Raw genomic sequence first — 15,576 nt, 5'->3', positions numbered from 1 at the left:
TGAAAGACAATCTGTAGCAGACGGAGCAAGGACAACATCAACCACTCCGATACACTATGAAATCATTATCATTGGTGCTTTCTGTACGTCACCAATGCATTTAAGATTTTATTCGCATATGCTTCCTCACAAATGTTACACTCACCGTCCATTACAGCAGGAAATAAAACAATGTCCAAGATTAGATGTGCAGCATGACATTTAAACTGCTCTGTGCATTTGGTGGATTCTCTAGCCCTATCAGAAATGCATAAATGGTTTCTCTAAAAGTTCATTTTGAGGGTGGCAAAATAGCCATCTGAATAATTCATGTGGTATTTTGTGCCTTTCATTTTGCTTTAAGGCTTTCAGATTTGCATTTCTTTAACATGCCTAGAGGTCCTTCAGTGACATGAAGTAGGAATCTTAAAAATATGAAGGGATCAACCCTTTTAGGTATAGCTCTCGGATAGCTACATTACTTGATGAGGGAGAGAAGCTCCTGGACACTCCAAATTCCTCCAAAGATGTAGGTTTCCCGGAGTAGATTGTGTAAATTAGCATGCCCATGCTGTCTAATTGGGGAGACATTTTCCTGAGGTGTTATGAAGGAAGCAATTGTAAATGTAGCCCTAAAATAATGCCTGGTAATGGGATGTTAAACACTGTAATTGTTTAAGAGTTCAAGAACTGTAAACATGTAATTGTACACAAGAATTGAATATGATTTTTAATAAATGCCAGCTTTCCAACCTTAAGGGCAGGTCACACTCAATTGAAAGTGTGACCATTTAAAAGCTTGCTGAGGTGAAGCATCAGGACATGATTGATGTTACGAAGGTTATGGCTTTTGGTAAGAAAAGCTAGCTTGAGGGGACCAGTCAAAGACTGTGATTTGTTACATTGCAGCAGTGTAAAAATTAATGGGAAGATCAATGTGTACATGTTGTGTGAGTGACCTTTATTGAATGTGGGGCTGTGCAAGATTTTCAGCCATCCATGGCAATAGAAAGTGCTGGATTGTGCTGATGAACGACTTTTCAGATAGGTTAATTGACCGGTGTTCTTTCTTTAAATTATATATCTCTGATTTGAATGCATTAGTGCGGACCGGGCATGTCGTAGTACATTATGTCGAAACAACATCTTTTTTTTTTTAAAATATTAGGCTACTACACTTTATTTCGATGGTCCACTTTAGACATTCTACTAACTAAGCCTAACTTTGCAACTACATGTCAACTACCAGTCATTAGAGTAGTAGGCTGTCTGCTTAATATCTGTTAACACTTTATTGTGATGCTCCCCCAAAAGACATGCAAATGTAGGCCTATTAACCTGAACCTTAACACCTAACCATAACCTTGAGAGTTAGTTGAAATGTAGTTACAAAGTTACTTATAGTTAGTAGAATGTCTTAAGTGGACCATCGAAATAAAGTGTAACCAAATATTTTCATGTTTGTTGACAGCAAATTCAAGGAGCTTTGAAATCTTAGAATGTATCCCTAAATGGTCTAAACCTATATCTATCTATCTATCTATCTATCTATCTATCTATCTATCTATCTATCTATCTATCTATCTATCTATCTATCTATCTATCTATCTATCTATCTATCTATCTATCTATCTATCTATCTATATATATATATATATATATATATATATATAAAGTATAATGAGGTAGTTTAACGTTGGACTTCACACACAAACTCGTGTTTATAAGCAAAGTGAACAGTGCCCCCTTTTCCTCTCAGGCGAGTAGCGGCGTTGGTGTGAGGTATTAGTCCGCGGTAAGTGCGAGCGAGCGAGCGAGGCTCTGACTCCAGCAGCAGTGCGGCTTTAAGATGATGAAGGCTGTGAAATTTATCGCAGGCTCCTCCTCCCGCGATGATGTCAATCGGAGGTGGAGAGGTGGGCAGTTCTAAGGAACTGAGTTCATACAATACAACAGAGATTGCTAGAGCTCTGCGTACAACTACGGCAAAACGCCTCAGTGTGTGGAAGTGATGCTGCACATATAGGCACACCTGCTCCGTTGCACTGACAGTCCATGAGTTTTTCTCAAAATTGATATTAGCTCTTTATCACTCTGCCAAACCACGGGATGCCGTTAAATTACGCGTCCGAGGACGTTTTAAATTATTTACAAGTTATTTAGTCGTTAATGAAACGCACAAAAAAAATGAAAAAACAACTTCACTAAACAGTTTAAGTAGCCTACATGCGAGGAGCATTCCCAGGTTTTCCCGTGATGACTGTATGAATGCACCGAAATAAGAAGTCCTGCACATTGACAAACCCATTTGGAGCACCACTATCTCTCCGCGCGCGTGGGATTCAAGCAGTAGCCAGGCGCGAGACATCTGAGGAATTACATCGTCTCTTCTAAAAGTCATTCACAGATGTTTTTCGCTGTTCGTGCGTGGACCGTGGACTTTTTCATGGACATGGATCGTTTTTTCTAGTTGGATACCGACTGGTCACTACGTGAAGCTGTTTGATTCTGGGATTTTCTTCAGTCTGCACAGCACTTCATCTCCTCCAGTAGTGATGCCACTACGTGACGGGAATTGAGAGTTTCCATATTCACTGAGAAATCCGAGGTAAGACACGTCTTCTTTATGCTCATTTAATGGTTATTTCTTTATCTTATGCATTTTTCGTCAAGAAAAAATTGTAGGATTTTACCGCGCCACCTACTTATTTAAGACGATCGGTCGTAGCTACTTAGCCTACTTTAACGTCTTTATAACATCGCGAATTAGATTAAATATACACTTAGGCTACAGGCACTGTTCGGGAAAGAAAATCCAAAAAGTCGAAGGGCCTTTGCGCACAAAAGTCGATGTGTTTAAGTTTGCCTGACGAACATAAATTCATTGGGTTATAATATTTAAAAATGTATGGTAGCCTATAACACGAACTGCAGAATTTCCTAAGCTACCCTAGCGCTTCACTTTGCGTTTGGAGATGCGCTAGTCTAGTTTGTCAGTTCGGATCATGACTTGGCTTTATTACACAAAAGTATCGTGCAACGTGTCCGATTCAACGCAAAGGTAAAGTCGCGTTAAAGCATTTCAGTCAGAACGTCTACTGCCAACACGTGAATCATAACAGCACAGCAACTGCAAGACACCATCTAACAACTTCTGAAGCATTCTCCGTAACCGTTGGCTTTGGGATGATTTTTGTTTTGTAATTATTTAGAAGCTATGAGCAAAATAATAATATCTTATTCCATAGCTTTCTATTAAGGAAATGGCCACATCGCATAGGTTAGGCTACTCAAAAATGCACGGCTGTATGCAGCTCGCGAGACAGAAGAGCATCAGCAGATGAAGTCGGAAGCTGATCCAGGATGCGTCATTTTCTAAAGCGGTGTGCTGGACGAGGCAGAACAGAAATACTTTGATTTAAATACAGATCCTGTCCCTTAAAAAAACATGCCATGGTAACCATTAATAGTTCCCACAAGAATTCCATAAGCTCTTAGAAATAAAGGTTATTTAATTGCTTATATTTTCAGCCAACCGGTTTAGGTTGTGAAGTTTTTATTTTTTATTTTATTTATTTTATGAATATTTGGTTCTCATTAGATTTAAAAGTTCTTATCACTATTGGCGTTGTGGTTCTTAGTTGTCTCTACAACAAAAAAATTAGCTAATAGCCTAATAGTAATAATAAAACGTTTATCCTATTTAACCTATGTAACATTTATTATTAAAAGTGTAGATTGTATGTTACTTCTTTAAACGTGTTGTTAACTTGATAATTAATGTTCATGTACAAAAAACAGAAATGAAAATAACAAATATTCTTAAAGCCTTACACCGTTTGTAGGTGATCCAATATCCATTTATTAGTCTTGCCTTAGTAATAACTTTTGTTACTATGGTATTTAGCTGCTAAATTGCAATAGTTACCATGGTAATTTTTAAGGGAAGTGTCCAAATGTACACTGGAGTGCGATGTACTGTAGATGTAGTCCATTCTGCTTGCTTTGCTCACATTCTGTCACTAAGTTTTGCATCAAGCGACCTTTGACGACACCTATGAGTCAAATCTGATTAATTTCTAATTTATAGGGACGAGAGTCCAACATTGTTTCATGCTTTAAGGCAAAATGATGCAACTGGTTTTATTTTTTACAGTGTATCTCTGGTGGTTGAGCAACACTCAGATATGGAGAAATTCAACAGGCCTTTCTCTTTATGACTTATTGTTTGTAGTAATTCCTATCAGTTCACACAGCCCCTCATGAAGTGTGGAAAGTACTGAACCCCTTGAGTGGATGCTGAAAGAATGTTGTGAAATTTTTAACAGTATGCAAGAAACAAAAAAAATCCCAGTTTTAGATAGCACCAACATAATTTGTTGCCACAAGTAACGCTTATTCATTTTTTCATGCATTACTGTACGTCTAGCCTATATTTTCAATTTATTTATCAATTCTTTGTGGTTCTAAATATATTGAATGTTGTGTTGTCACAATATATACAGTAAACTATATGCAAAATAAAAGATTTATCTTTATAGATCAAAGTTCTGGCACATATAAAGGTGTGAGTTAAGATTCTTTTTTTATGAAACAAAAGACAAGATTTTTTTCAGTCTTGATCGAGCACTAAAAGTATGATGATGATGTCTGCTGTAACATGAAAGCGATATACAATGCATGTCTCAAAACAGTTTTGACTGTAATGTAGTCGCCTGTAATCCAATAATGCAACATAAATGGTTAAGGCTTCAGTAATTGATTATAGCCACATGCATGGTGAAGTCAAATGTTTTAATAAACATTTCTGTATCGTTTTATAAGCTACCAATATCATTGTTAATAGTAACAACAATTCGAGTGAATAACTTTAGAGACGCAGTAAAATGATATCAATTTTACAGTTATCCTCTGCAAACTTAAAAAAGTAGAAATACTAAATTGGCAGAAAAAAAAGATGCATGCGACAACGATTATCCCTGTCAATGCCGAATGCTGAAACTGCACTGCGGTGCTGGTCAATGTGGTTTCACTTGATACAATGTCCTAACATATTATACAAAGTGGTCTTGCATTATCTGAACATTAGAATAAGAGTTTGTTTCCTAACTATATGTAATTATTAATATGAATGGTTATTTGTTGTATATTAGTTGTCTTATTTTGACCACACTGTGACCACTCCAGTACCCTCTATTGGCAGTTTATTTATTTATTTATTTATTTATGTATCTTGCGCTGCATTGCAATAAGAGAAAAATAATGCTTTACCACCTTCAATATATAAGGTAATAAAGTAGCGTATTTGATATTTTTATTTGTTTATTTATTTATTACATTTTAATAATATACTGTGTTTTAGAACAAGGTGAGCTGATTTGTTGAAGTGAAAATGCATGGGTATGTGTTTTGACATAAGAGTTCTCTAAATATTCGACATAAGACAAACCATAAAAGTTGTAGTGGAAAAAAGAACAAAAGAGTGACATGTCAAAGAATTGAATTTTCTCTTCGAATAAATAAATAAGTAAATGTATTAGTTCGAAGAGAAAATCCAAGGGGTAAGAGTGAAGATGAATGGTGCATCATAGGCCAAAAACCACCCTTTAAGATTTAGTTTCATTGGCATGTTATACACTTTGCAATGTTTGTCCATATAAAATCAATCTAGGAGAATGATATATCAACAACTGACATGCTGTTCCACTGAAAGTGCCCACGATAAATTGCCTGATGTTGGTCTAAAGAATTAAATCAAATTTTACTAAGATAATTTATGATTCAAATTAGCAAAATCTCGATGATGATTCATGGCTCACTATTTTACGTAAACAAAATCACTCTCGGTTCCTTCTCGGCTGAAGCTAGCCATAAGTTATTTTGTCATCTGACCGCATGGAAACTTTGATAAATTGATGAATGGCAGACACGACTGTTTGGATGCATAATCTTTGCTGACAGACATAAATCGACTCCATCGCGTTGGCTACATCTGTTTATCCGTTGCGACTGGCAGCCTGTTTGGTATGTTAATACCTCCCTATTGATCATTCAATTGATCATTGGTCCTTCGGATCAGTGTAGTCGCCATCAAAGCTACTCAAAGCCAGTTTGTGTATTTCACTAGGATCCTAACTTTATATGACGCATTCAGGTACATACGAGTGATTAATTAACAGATATGAAAATACGATAATGATGTTGCATAACAACAACAACACAAGTAATAAACATATTTAATAATTATACTAGATGCTTTTCATTACCACCTATTTGATATAAAAGAGATGTTTTCATGATACATAAAGGCTAAATAAATACTTAAAAACATGTTTCCTGTTGATGAAAAGGCTGACATCCTGACTACACAAGAAAGACAGCAGGTAGGCCGGGCGAACAGCTGGCAGGGGGTTGTGGGTCTCGAGCTGCTGATGGCAAAAGGTAGAGGGCAAACTCAAACGATATCGAAATGTCAAAGAATCACACTTACACGGGGTTTCTTTACGCCGATATAGAGAGTGATGCTTCTGATAAGAATAAGTTAAGTGAGACGCTTCAGGCAGTTGTCCCAGTTTAACTTTCATAAGCGGCTTTAATCATTATTCGAAATGTCATTTTGCTTTAATTACCGTTCTTATTAAATTTGATCGTTTTAATCTGGTGCCTGTTTGGTAGGTGAACTGTATAGATTTTTACACCTCTGCAGCATTTCGGTTCCTGCTTATTCATATAGACAGAGGTTCAGCGTGAACTCATGGTTGACATGTAAAATTATTTTCTTCCTTGACAGCTCAGCTCAAAATCAAAATACAGGCAGGCCTGTCCATCACATTGTCACGTAAAGCGCTCCAAAGTCTGTGTGCCGCTCACTCCAGGCTCCGGAGGGAAGAACGGCTTTTGCAAACTCCCTGGAATGCATGGTCCGCTGCTCAGAATAGATCACTGGAACCCTTGTGCAAGCAGGGAGAAAGTCTCACCGATACCCATGAGCGCAATTTTCCCAGCTAATTCTCTCTATTCACTCTCAAGCTGGAAGTTTCCAAAGATTGGGAAAGTTGAAACTCAAAGCTTTGCAAATCCATCCAGAGTATAGTTTTGAAAGGATCATTCCCAGGAGTAAATCTGAAAATGGCTCCGCGAGTTTTCACAACAACATAAACTGTCCTAAATATGGGGAGGAGTGACATGTGGGCTCCCGTGTGGAATTGTCTAATCCCAGAACCACGTCCCAGGGTAGCAGAGCTCCATACAAAATGCCAGACATCACTTACTGAGAGCTAGAGCTTACACTGCCTACACTATTTGGTGCTATTTTGGGTTATACAGGTTCATCAGTGTTCACTCTCCCCGGGACGGTGCGATTCGTTATTGTTGACAGTAAACTGATTACCTAAAGATGCAATGGAACGCGCAGTGCAAGAGACCCGTCGCCCTTCTTGGGTGTTTTAAAGGCCCGTCCACGTTATACTTAATGTCAGTTTTGGTTATTTAGATGTAGATCGTCTTTTCATCTTTTATGCACTACCCTGCAATGCACTCCTTAGCCAGTAAGTCCTCCTCATTATGCATTGTTGGATACTGCCTTGGACTCTTTCGGGCTTATCAGAGTACAGTAGGTGAATAGTAATTGCTTTGCTCTCGCCGACTCAGAAATGGTGCAATCTTCAAAAGCAAATCAAGTAATTTTTCACTACCTTCTTCAAAGAACAACATAACAGTCTGATAATATCTGCAGATAGTAAGCTGGCAATTGATCACTGTCATGTAAATACTGTGAGTGGTGCACGTCTGCCCAACAAACCTTTAATGAGTCCCTACAGTCCAGCTGGAGTTTTCACTGTGAAAAACAGAACAACTCGCTGACAGCCTAGACTTGAGCGACTAAAAAAAAATGGGACCTTCAACTCTCTTTGTTTAAAAAAATCAGCCTTTGTGATGAATTTTTGATGTGTGAAGCACATCTTCAAGGCACACGATCATGTTTCTCTGCTGCATTTAACTTTGTTTTTAAACAAACAGCCTTTTGGCACATACAAATTACACATTAATGACTTGACAAATGGGGAGTCATTGTTAACAGTATTCCATATCCCATTTCAAAAACATAATGGTGTGATTTGTATTCTCAGTGGCTATAGTAAGTAGCATGCTATATCTGAACATAGTATATCTGAATATTAATTAATTTACTAAATATACATTGGATATTCCTGCATTGAAAAAAAAAAGTGTCACTTATTAATTATCTATATAGTTGTTCATTATTACTATCACTTTAATTTAAAAGAAAGTCAAACTCAGTGTGGAGTTTCTGATGTTGTTAAGGTTAAGGGCACTATATTCAAACAGAAATAGCACTGCATGGACAACTCTGTACACAAACAGAACCCAGAGTCTGGAAGTGTTAGGCATCTCCACCACCAGTTCTCTGTGACCTAGTTGAGTTGTTGGCACATTGTGAAAGCCTCAGCCCTCTGGCTACTTTTATTTATATAATGCCCTGACAGGATTTGTGTGGCCATCGAGCAAGTTGGCAACAAACACTGAAATGCTGATTCATAAATCATGTCTTGGTGCTTTTGAATTATGGCTTTGTGCTATTCTTCTGATGGTTATTGACACTCATTTTGGGACCATGTCTTTCAATTCTTAAACTTTAAATAATAAAATCCCTACTTACCCTACAGTTGCATCTTGACTACTCAAAATATCAACATACTGTAATCTGATATCATGCATTGTAGTTCTGTTGAGTGTTGCCAATGGCGTACAAAAGTCCATTATCTGCAGTCTGAAATCTTGAGAGCCTCTCTAATACAATTGTATGCTGTATTTGGTAGCATTTGACCATTTTAAACAATGATTCATATTGTTAAAACAGCTTATTTTTCATTTTGCCTAAACAACAAATGAAAAAAAAAAGTTAAAGGGATACTTCACCCAGCAATGTAAACTGTGTCGTTTACTCACCCTCATGCCGTTCCAAACCTGTATGACTTTCTTTCTTTCTTTAGAATACATGTTACTTTATAGTTTAGAGAAAATGTTTATTTTCTGTGTAGTTATCTTTATTACCGCAATGGCAAATCGTTTTTTTTCCCTCTCATTTTCTCATTTTACAGAAAAAACTCAGTAGATCGCGTTTTCTATAAACAAGGATCTTTTGTCATTTTGTGTCTTTAGTCTTGTTTTCAGATGTTTATACATTTTTGCTTAAAAACTTCACTGCAAATATTTTGTCTTGCTTTCAAGCTTTTAAAAAAGATGCAAAGGACCATAAAAGTATCATAAAAGTGATCTGCTCACTGCTACGTTTGAATCACTGATTCAGTAAGATGACTTACAGTGAGAACTTGAAAACTGGATCAGTTTGTGAACAAATTATTCACATAAGTTTTGTAAACTATCAGCTGATTTGTTTAAAAAATGTTCAAACTCAAGAGTAACTTGTTCACATTGCTACTCTCATAGACATGACTAACAGTTTAAAACCTCCCCCATTATTGTAAATGGATGGAAAAGAGCAACCAGCACATTTTTCAAAAATTCCCTTTTTGTGTGTGTTCACTTCTGTGTCATACACGTTTGGAAGGACATGAGAGTGAGAGAATGAACAGGATTTTTATATATGTGGCTGAACTCTCTTTAATCTTTCAAAAGAGCCAAAGGATCAAAAAGCTATTTGTAGCAAAACTGTTTCAGTTGTGAATATGACCATCTTTCTCTTTTCCCACCTTTCTTCCTCTAGCAGACCTTGCAGATCTTTGAAGAGAGTGCAGCACCTACTCTGAGTATGGACTTGGCAAGTGAGGCCCATGTTCTGGTGGTTTTACTCACCTGCCTATTCTTGATGTGCCGGGCTCAAGAGAAGGACTACACAGTAAAAGAGGAGCAGCCGGAGAATGTGCGCATCGGAAACCTGCGCAAAGACCTAAACTTGAACCTAGATCCAGACATTAAACTGTCTTCAGCACTGCAGTTTAAACCTGTCTACAAGACAGGTGATGTGCCTTTGGTCAAGGTAGAAGCCAGCACAGGAGAGATTTTCACCACAGCCAACCGCATCGACCGTGAGAAACTCTGCTCCGGAGTCTTCAATGAAAAACGCTGCTTTTACGAGATCGAGGTTGCCGTGCTACCAGACGAGATTTTCCGACTGGTCAAGATACGCTTCCTTATCGAAGACATCAACGACAACGCCCCACTCTTCCAATCGACGGTTATCAACATCTCCATTCCAGAAAACACAGCCATCAACAGTCGCTACCCTGTCCCTTCTGCATTTGACCCTGATATAGGAATCAATGGGATTCAACACTACGAGCTTGTCAAGGTGAGTTCAATGTTCAGCTGTGATTTATTATGTGATGCTGCCATTTACTGGGCCCTTAATGTTCAGAATAAAAATAGCATAGTAAGCAATAAAAAATATGTTTTTTGGCTCAAGGTTTTAAAAGAAATTTCCTCTGTTTTGTTTAAGGTAAGTTGGTAATGCACTGAGATAGTAATGAACAATGGGGGTGAACTGTACTAGTACTTCTAATTGATGTCTTCTGAGAAACTAGCGTTATATTCTCAGAGGCTTAATATAGTCTGCTCGAACTGGAAAGTAGGATAATGATATGCATGCTATTAAATGATATACATAGCAGATATGTTGCATGTGTATTTAACTTAGCCTTTTATACAGTGCCAGAGGGGCCAATCAGCTGAGAAGTGGTAAAAAGTCACTAAGCACACCCGTCTGGGATGTCGGTCAAAAAGCAGAAGATTGCGACACAACATAGTTCAATGAATGAACGGGTATTCCCTAGAAAGATGGCCCTGTATTTTAATTAAAATTCAAATACTGTGTGAAATTCAAATACAGTGGGAAACAAAGAGCCCAAGACTGTCATTAAAGTGTGAAAGAGTAATTTGTACCTTTTCTTTTGAGAATTAGCCGAATCCTTGCTTTTCATGTCTGATTAAGTTACCAATTTGCATTTTTAAAGACTCTCTCTCTCTCTCTCTCTCTCTCTCTCTCTCTCTCTCTCTCTCTCTCTCTCTCTCTCTCTCTCTCTCTCTCTCTCTCTCTCTCTCTCTCTCTCTCTCTCTCTCTCTCTCTCTCTCTCTCTCTCTCTCTCTCTCTCTCTCTCTCTCTCTCTCTCTCTCTCTCTGCCAATCCTGCTGCGGCTGTTTCGATTGCCTGTGCTTGGAAAATGACCAGTCCGTTGCCTCATAAAATTACAATAAATATGTAAAGTCGCTGTTTCCTTTTAGATGATTTAATTTGTTCTTCATCTGCAAGTGTAGTGTTTCTTTTTATGAATCATACATGCGAGTTTGGTGAGGGTAGATCTAAGTAAACAGAAATGGAAAGGCAGGATATGTTTCATCCTCTGAGGTTGTTGAAAGCATCCCACGAGCAGCATCTGGCCGTGAATCCACCTCTTGGACTGCGTTTGCATGGTCCTATGAGAGTACGAATCTCTGAAGCTCCCACACAGTAATGGTTTAGACCGGCTCACCGTCAGCATGGAGCTGCACGATTAGCATTGTGGGCCACAGCTGCTGCGCACATAGCTTTGAAAGAGCTCTGATAGCAATCCCTCTTCTGCTCTTTACTCATTCCAGTCATGTCCCCTAAGGAGGAAGCCCTCGCTTATGACACAGAGGGCCGTTATTGCCTACCCTGGTTTTAATTGCGGTGCCATATTAATTGTTCCATCAGCATTAGTGTTGCCATGTCACCTGGAACGATGCACAGAAGCACCTCTGGACACTATCAAGGTCAGCCTACAGAAAGTAATACCATGCATGGCTGGAGGAGTGCTTTCCATTAGAAGAGATTTTTATCACTTAAAGAGAACCTCTTTACAAGTCCTATCTGGAGCCATGTGGATCAGATCAGGCTCATGGGATGAGGATATTGACTTTTCTGTTGTGGGTTCCACCCAACTCATTGTTATTTTTACCCTGCCATTTAAGCACTCTAACCTCACATTAAGAAAGCAGTTTCTCTCTTTTGAAGCCATTTGTGTGTTTTTAATCACCTGGGACCGTTAGTATTGTCATTTTAGATCTGCGGCACAGCCGAAACTTAAGAAAAGAAAGTATCCACTGGATTGCTTATTTGGGGAGTCAAGGTCAGCGTTAACGTTATCATTTAATTTCAATAATTTATGAGTATTTTGGTTTTCATCTGTGCCTGATTCTGATTTGAAATAGAAGAGAAACTAGTTCAGCTTAAATAATTTATTGAAATTGGGATTTTATTTTATTTTTTAAGTTCTCACTTCTCCAGTTATTTCAGTTGAAGACAATGAGTAGAGCCAGTTGAAAGATGCATTAATGATCAAGGGCTGACAAGTAAAATGCCATAAAGAGTTTCTATGAATGTTGCACCACAAAGGCTTCATATTGATTCTTGAGAAATATATCATCCTCTTTGAACAAAGTAATTTTTGTGCCTGAAGTTGAGCTGAAGGGTTCTGACTCTTTCACACAAAAGGTTAGTTACCCAGGAATCGCTTGCAGTATAAAATAAATAAGAATCATCTTCTTCTTCTTTTTCTTTAGCGTTTATCCCGCATAGTAGCAGGGTCCGCTTTTCTGGATCGCTGGCGCCATTTGATGCGATCGTTGGCTTGATCGGGGTGCAAACCGGTAAGCTTGAGATCGTTGTGCAGTGTGTCGAGCCACCGCTGCTTCTATTGTCCCTTCGGTCGCTTTCCGCTGACTTCCAGCTGGAAGCCCATTTTGGCAAGCGTTGTATGGTCAGCGCGCAGGACATAGCCGTACCACCGAATCCGGGCTTCATGTAGCTTGTCAAATATTAAGGTAACACCATACCGTTGCCGAATGTCATCATTACAGGCTTGGTCGAAGCACGTGATGCTGGAGATCCATCGCAGCCTTTTTGTTTCCATGACACAGAAACGGTGTTCTACATCTTTCGCCACGGGCCAACACTCGGCACCATAAAGAGCAACAGGAGGAATGACAGTACGGTAGATCTTCGACTTGAGATAGTCACTGGTCTTCCTATCGCACATGAAGCTGGTCGTCGTGCGCCACTTCAGCCAGGCGGCGTTGACTCGTGCAGTGGCTTCCATGGTTCAGACTTCCATCAACTGGAATCGTTTAGCTAAGATACTTAAATGTCTCGGTTCTTGGTAGGTCAGTGCCATCGATCTTCTATATAAAATAAATAAGAATAATTATAATAATTAGCTTATGAGAGAATATGCTCATTAAACCAAATGTTGTGTAAGTTTACTCCCTTGAGAATCAGTCTGAGTAAAAGTGAATCAACTTTAAGGGTGAGTGGATAAGGTAAACTGATTTATGGGAGTGTTCTGGACAATAGTGGACGCTGGGGAAATTGTAGCAGATTCTAATCACATTACTGGCTGTCAGTTGGTTCCAGGTTTCATTTGTACCTAATTTTTGGCTGATTCTTCAGCCAAAGTTTGACCTGGCTAGGAGACCACACTTGTGTTTTAGTCTTAGTCTCAAATCTGATTAAATTTGATTAGAGTTGGTACTGGTAGTAAATTAAAAAAGGAGAAAAAAAATTCAGACAGCTTAATGTGCATATTATTTATGGCTTCATATGTATGATATTCATATTTATTACTTTATTCTGTGTTATAACACAATGCAATGGTACAAGGGTCTAAAATATTCAGTTTCTCAGTTGTTGGTACTGAGTTCATTCTGAGTTGTTGCTGTAGAAGGTCATCTCATTGATTCATACAACAGATTCTTCAGCCAGTCTGCAAAGCTGAGAGAAACTCTGGGGTTGAACTATGCAAAATGAAGCCCACTGATGTTTAATGTTCTACTGTTAAGATACCGCTCTCTTTTCTGTTATTTACTGTATAACTGACATTTACTTTTGCATATATTTACTGATTGCACTAGACAATTGGGTTCAGTTTAAACAAGTTTTTTTGTCATTGTCTAACACCCAGTATCATCCTGAGTCAGTCTTTTACTCGAACGAAAGAGATGTATCCCATGTGTCCATCATAATGCTCTACAGTTTAGTTGGTATGAATATGTAGATTTTTATGCACTACCTGTATTGATTTCAGACATTTGTCACTTCCCATGGGCCTGTGATTCATGTTCTTTTGACTCTACCTGAGTCCGTCTAAAGATAATCAGAATTCCCCAGCCTGATTTTCTATGGGCCTGACTTGAAAAATTATGATTGATCCCCTCATTGCTAGACATTTTAAAACCAGACTCATTAGCTAAACTGTGTTCTATCTCCCTGAATAAATCTAAAAGAGTCATATATAATTTGTAAAAAAAAGAAAAAGAAAAAAAAAGGCATTTTGGTCACCATGCATGTATTTGTAACTGACAAAATGTAACCCAATTTATCGTAACCAATAGCACACCAAACAGATCCGCTTCTCACAGATTGTTGTGTTAATTCTCATATAAACATCTCCATGGCAGTCAGCTTTGTTGATTTGTGTTGACTGTATATGGAAGAAGTGCTGTTTTGCAAATTGTTCCTTTTATAACCTTTCTGTTTTTAATGCTAATTATGTCTTGGATGAGTCTTGATATGTGTGTTTCCTCATGTGTTGGTAGTACTGACAGTAGACCACAGATGGTCACAAAAGTGTGCCAAGAACCACCAAAGGGGGATATTACATGATTTTAGCATGTACAAAGCTTACTTTGTCAACCAAATAAATAAATTGTAGTTTGATAATGATATTGTAGTTAACATGTACTGTAGCCGCATGCATTGTGCCAATAAAAAGTGGTTTGTTAGTACCAGACTAAATGACTCAAGATTACCCATAGCATGAGAAATGCATATAAATATCGTAATCACATTTGAAATATGTGCCTAGACAGAGTAATCTTTCCCAGCTTTATGTGTGGCAGGAAGCTTATCTCTTAAGGAAGTTGCTTCTTCTTGTTCTAGCATGAAAATGTTTTTGACTGAAAGAGCTTCAAAGAGCCTCTTTGTCTCACAAATGTGCTTGACTCTCATTCAGGCACTGTTCCCCTGTCTCCCTCGCTCGCCAACCACGGAAATATAGAATATATGTGATGTTTTGCCGTACCATGTAGCCTGATCTGTAATCATAAATATTAGGGCTAGTTTTGGTAGGAAGGCAATTATTTTAAACAGTCGAAGCTGGTCCCTCATGGGGATTACATATGCATTTGTTTTCATTTTCCTCAGGCTTTGCTGTTGCCTAGATTTAGCTCCTTGCCGGGAGAGTTTTTTTTTTTTTTTTTATGTTCTGGTTTTTCCTTTTCTTTAATCTGTGGAGTTCTTGCAGTATGTTTAAAATGGAAGCTTATCTATTTTACTCCTTTGCTTTGCTCACATATGAACTTGAAACTGCACAAGTTGTCTTCCATACACTAAATCAGAGTCTTGGTAGTTGGGTAAAACAATAAGTTGTGTGCAGCAAAACAGAATACACCAGAGGATTGGACTAGAACTCACTGTTTCATTATTATACTGTTATGAGATGCACTTTGGCTTTGTTACTTGTATTGGTTGGTAGAAAATTTTGTTTTTTAATGTTAAATCTGCAATTTTATGTCAGACTGGCAAATGGTTTTAAAATACAA

General features: G+C 38.1%; 1 protein-coding gene across 4 annotated transcripts in view; it reads left to right on the top strand.

Moving 5' to 3' along the window:
* The first annotated feature begins 1,931 nt into the window (after positions 1–1,931).
* Positions 1,932–15,576, top strand: part of pcdh11 (protocadherin 11) — a 215,139-nt gene continuing 201,494 nt past the window's right edge. For 3 of the 4 annotated variants that reach the window (XM_056250365.1, XM_056250363.1, XM_056250366.1), the window contains exons 1-2: positions 1,932–2,587; positions 9,728–10,312. In XM_056250365.1, coding sequence (XP_056106340.1) covers positions 9,773–10,312 — 540 coding nt within the window. In that variant the 5' untranslated portion in view covers positions 1,932–2,587; positions 9,728–9,772. The remainder of the gene's footprint in view (positions 2,588–9,727; positions 10,313–15,576) is intronic. The other variant, XM_056250364.1, reaches the window with a different exon arrangement.

The sequence above is a fragment of the Rhinichthys klamathensis genome, unplaced genomic scaffold (assembly GCF_029890125.1).
Source record: "Rhinichthys klamathensis goyatoka isolate OS25496 unplaced genomic scaffold, OSU_Roscu_1.1 h1tg000068l_1, whole genome shotgun sequence".
NCBI lineage: Eukaryota > Metazoa > Chordata > Actinopteri > Cypriniformes > Leuciscidae > Rhinichthys > Rhinichthys klamathensis.
The sequence above is the reverse complement of the archived record's forward strand: the minus strand, read 5'-3'. Positions and strand labels throughout refer to the sequence as shown.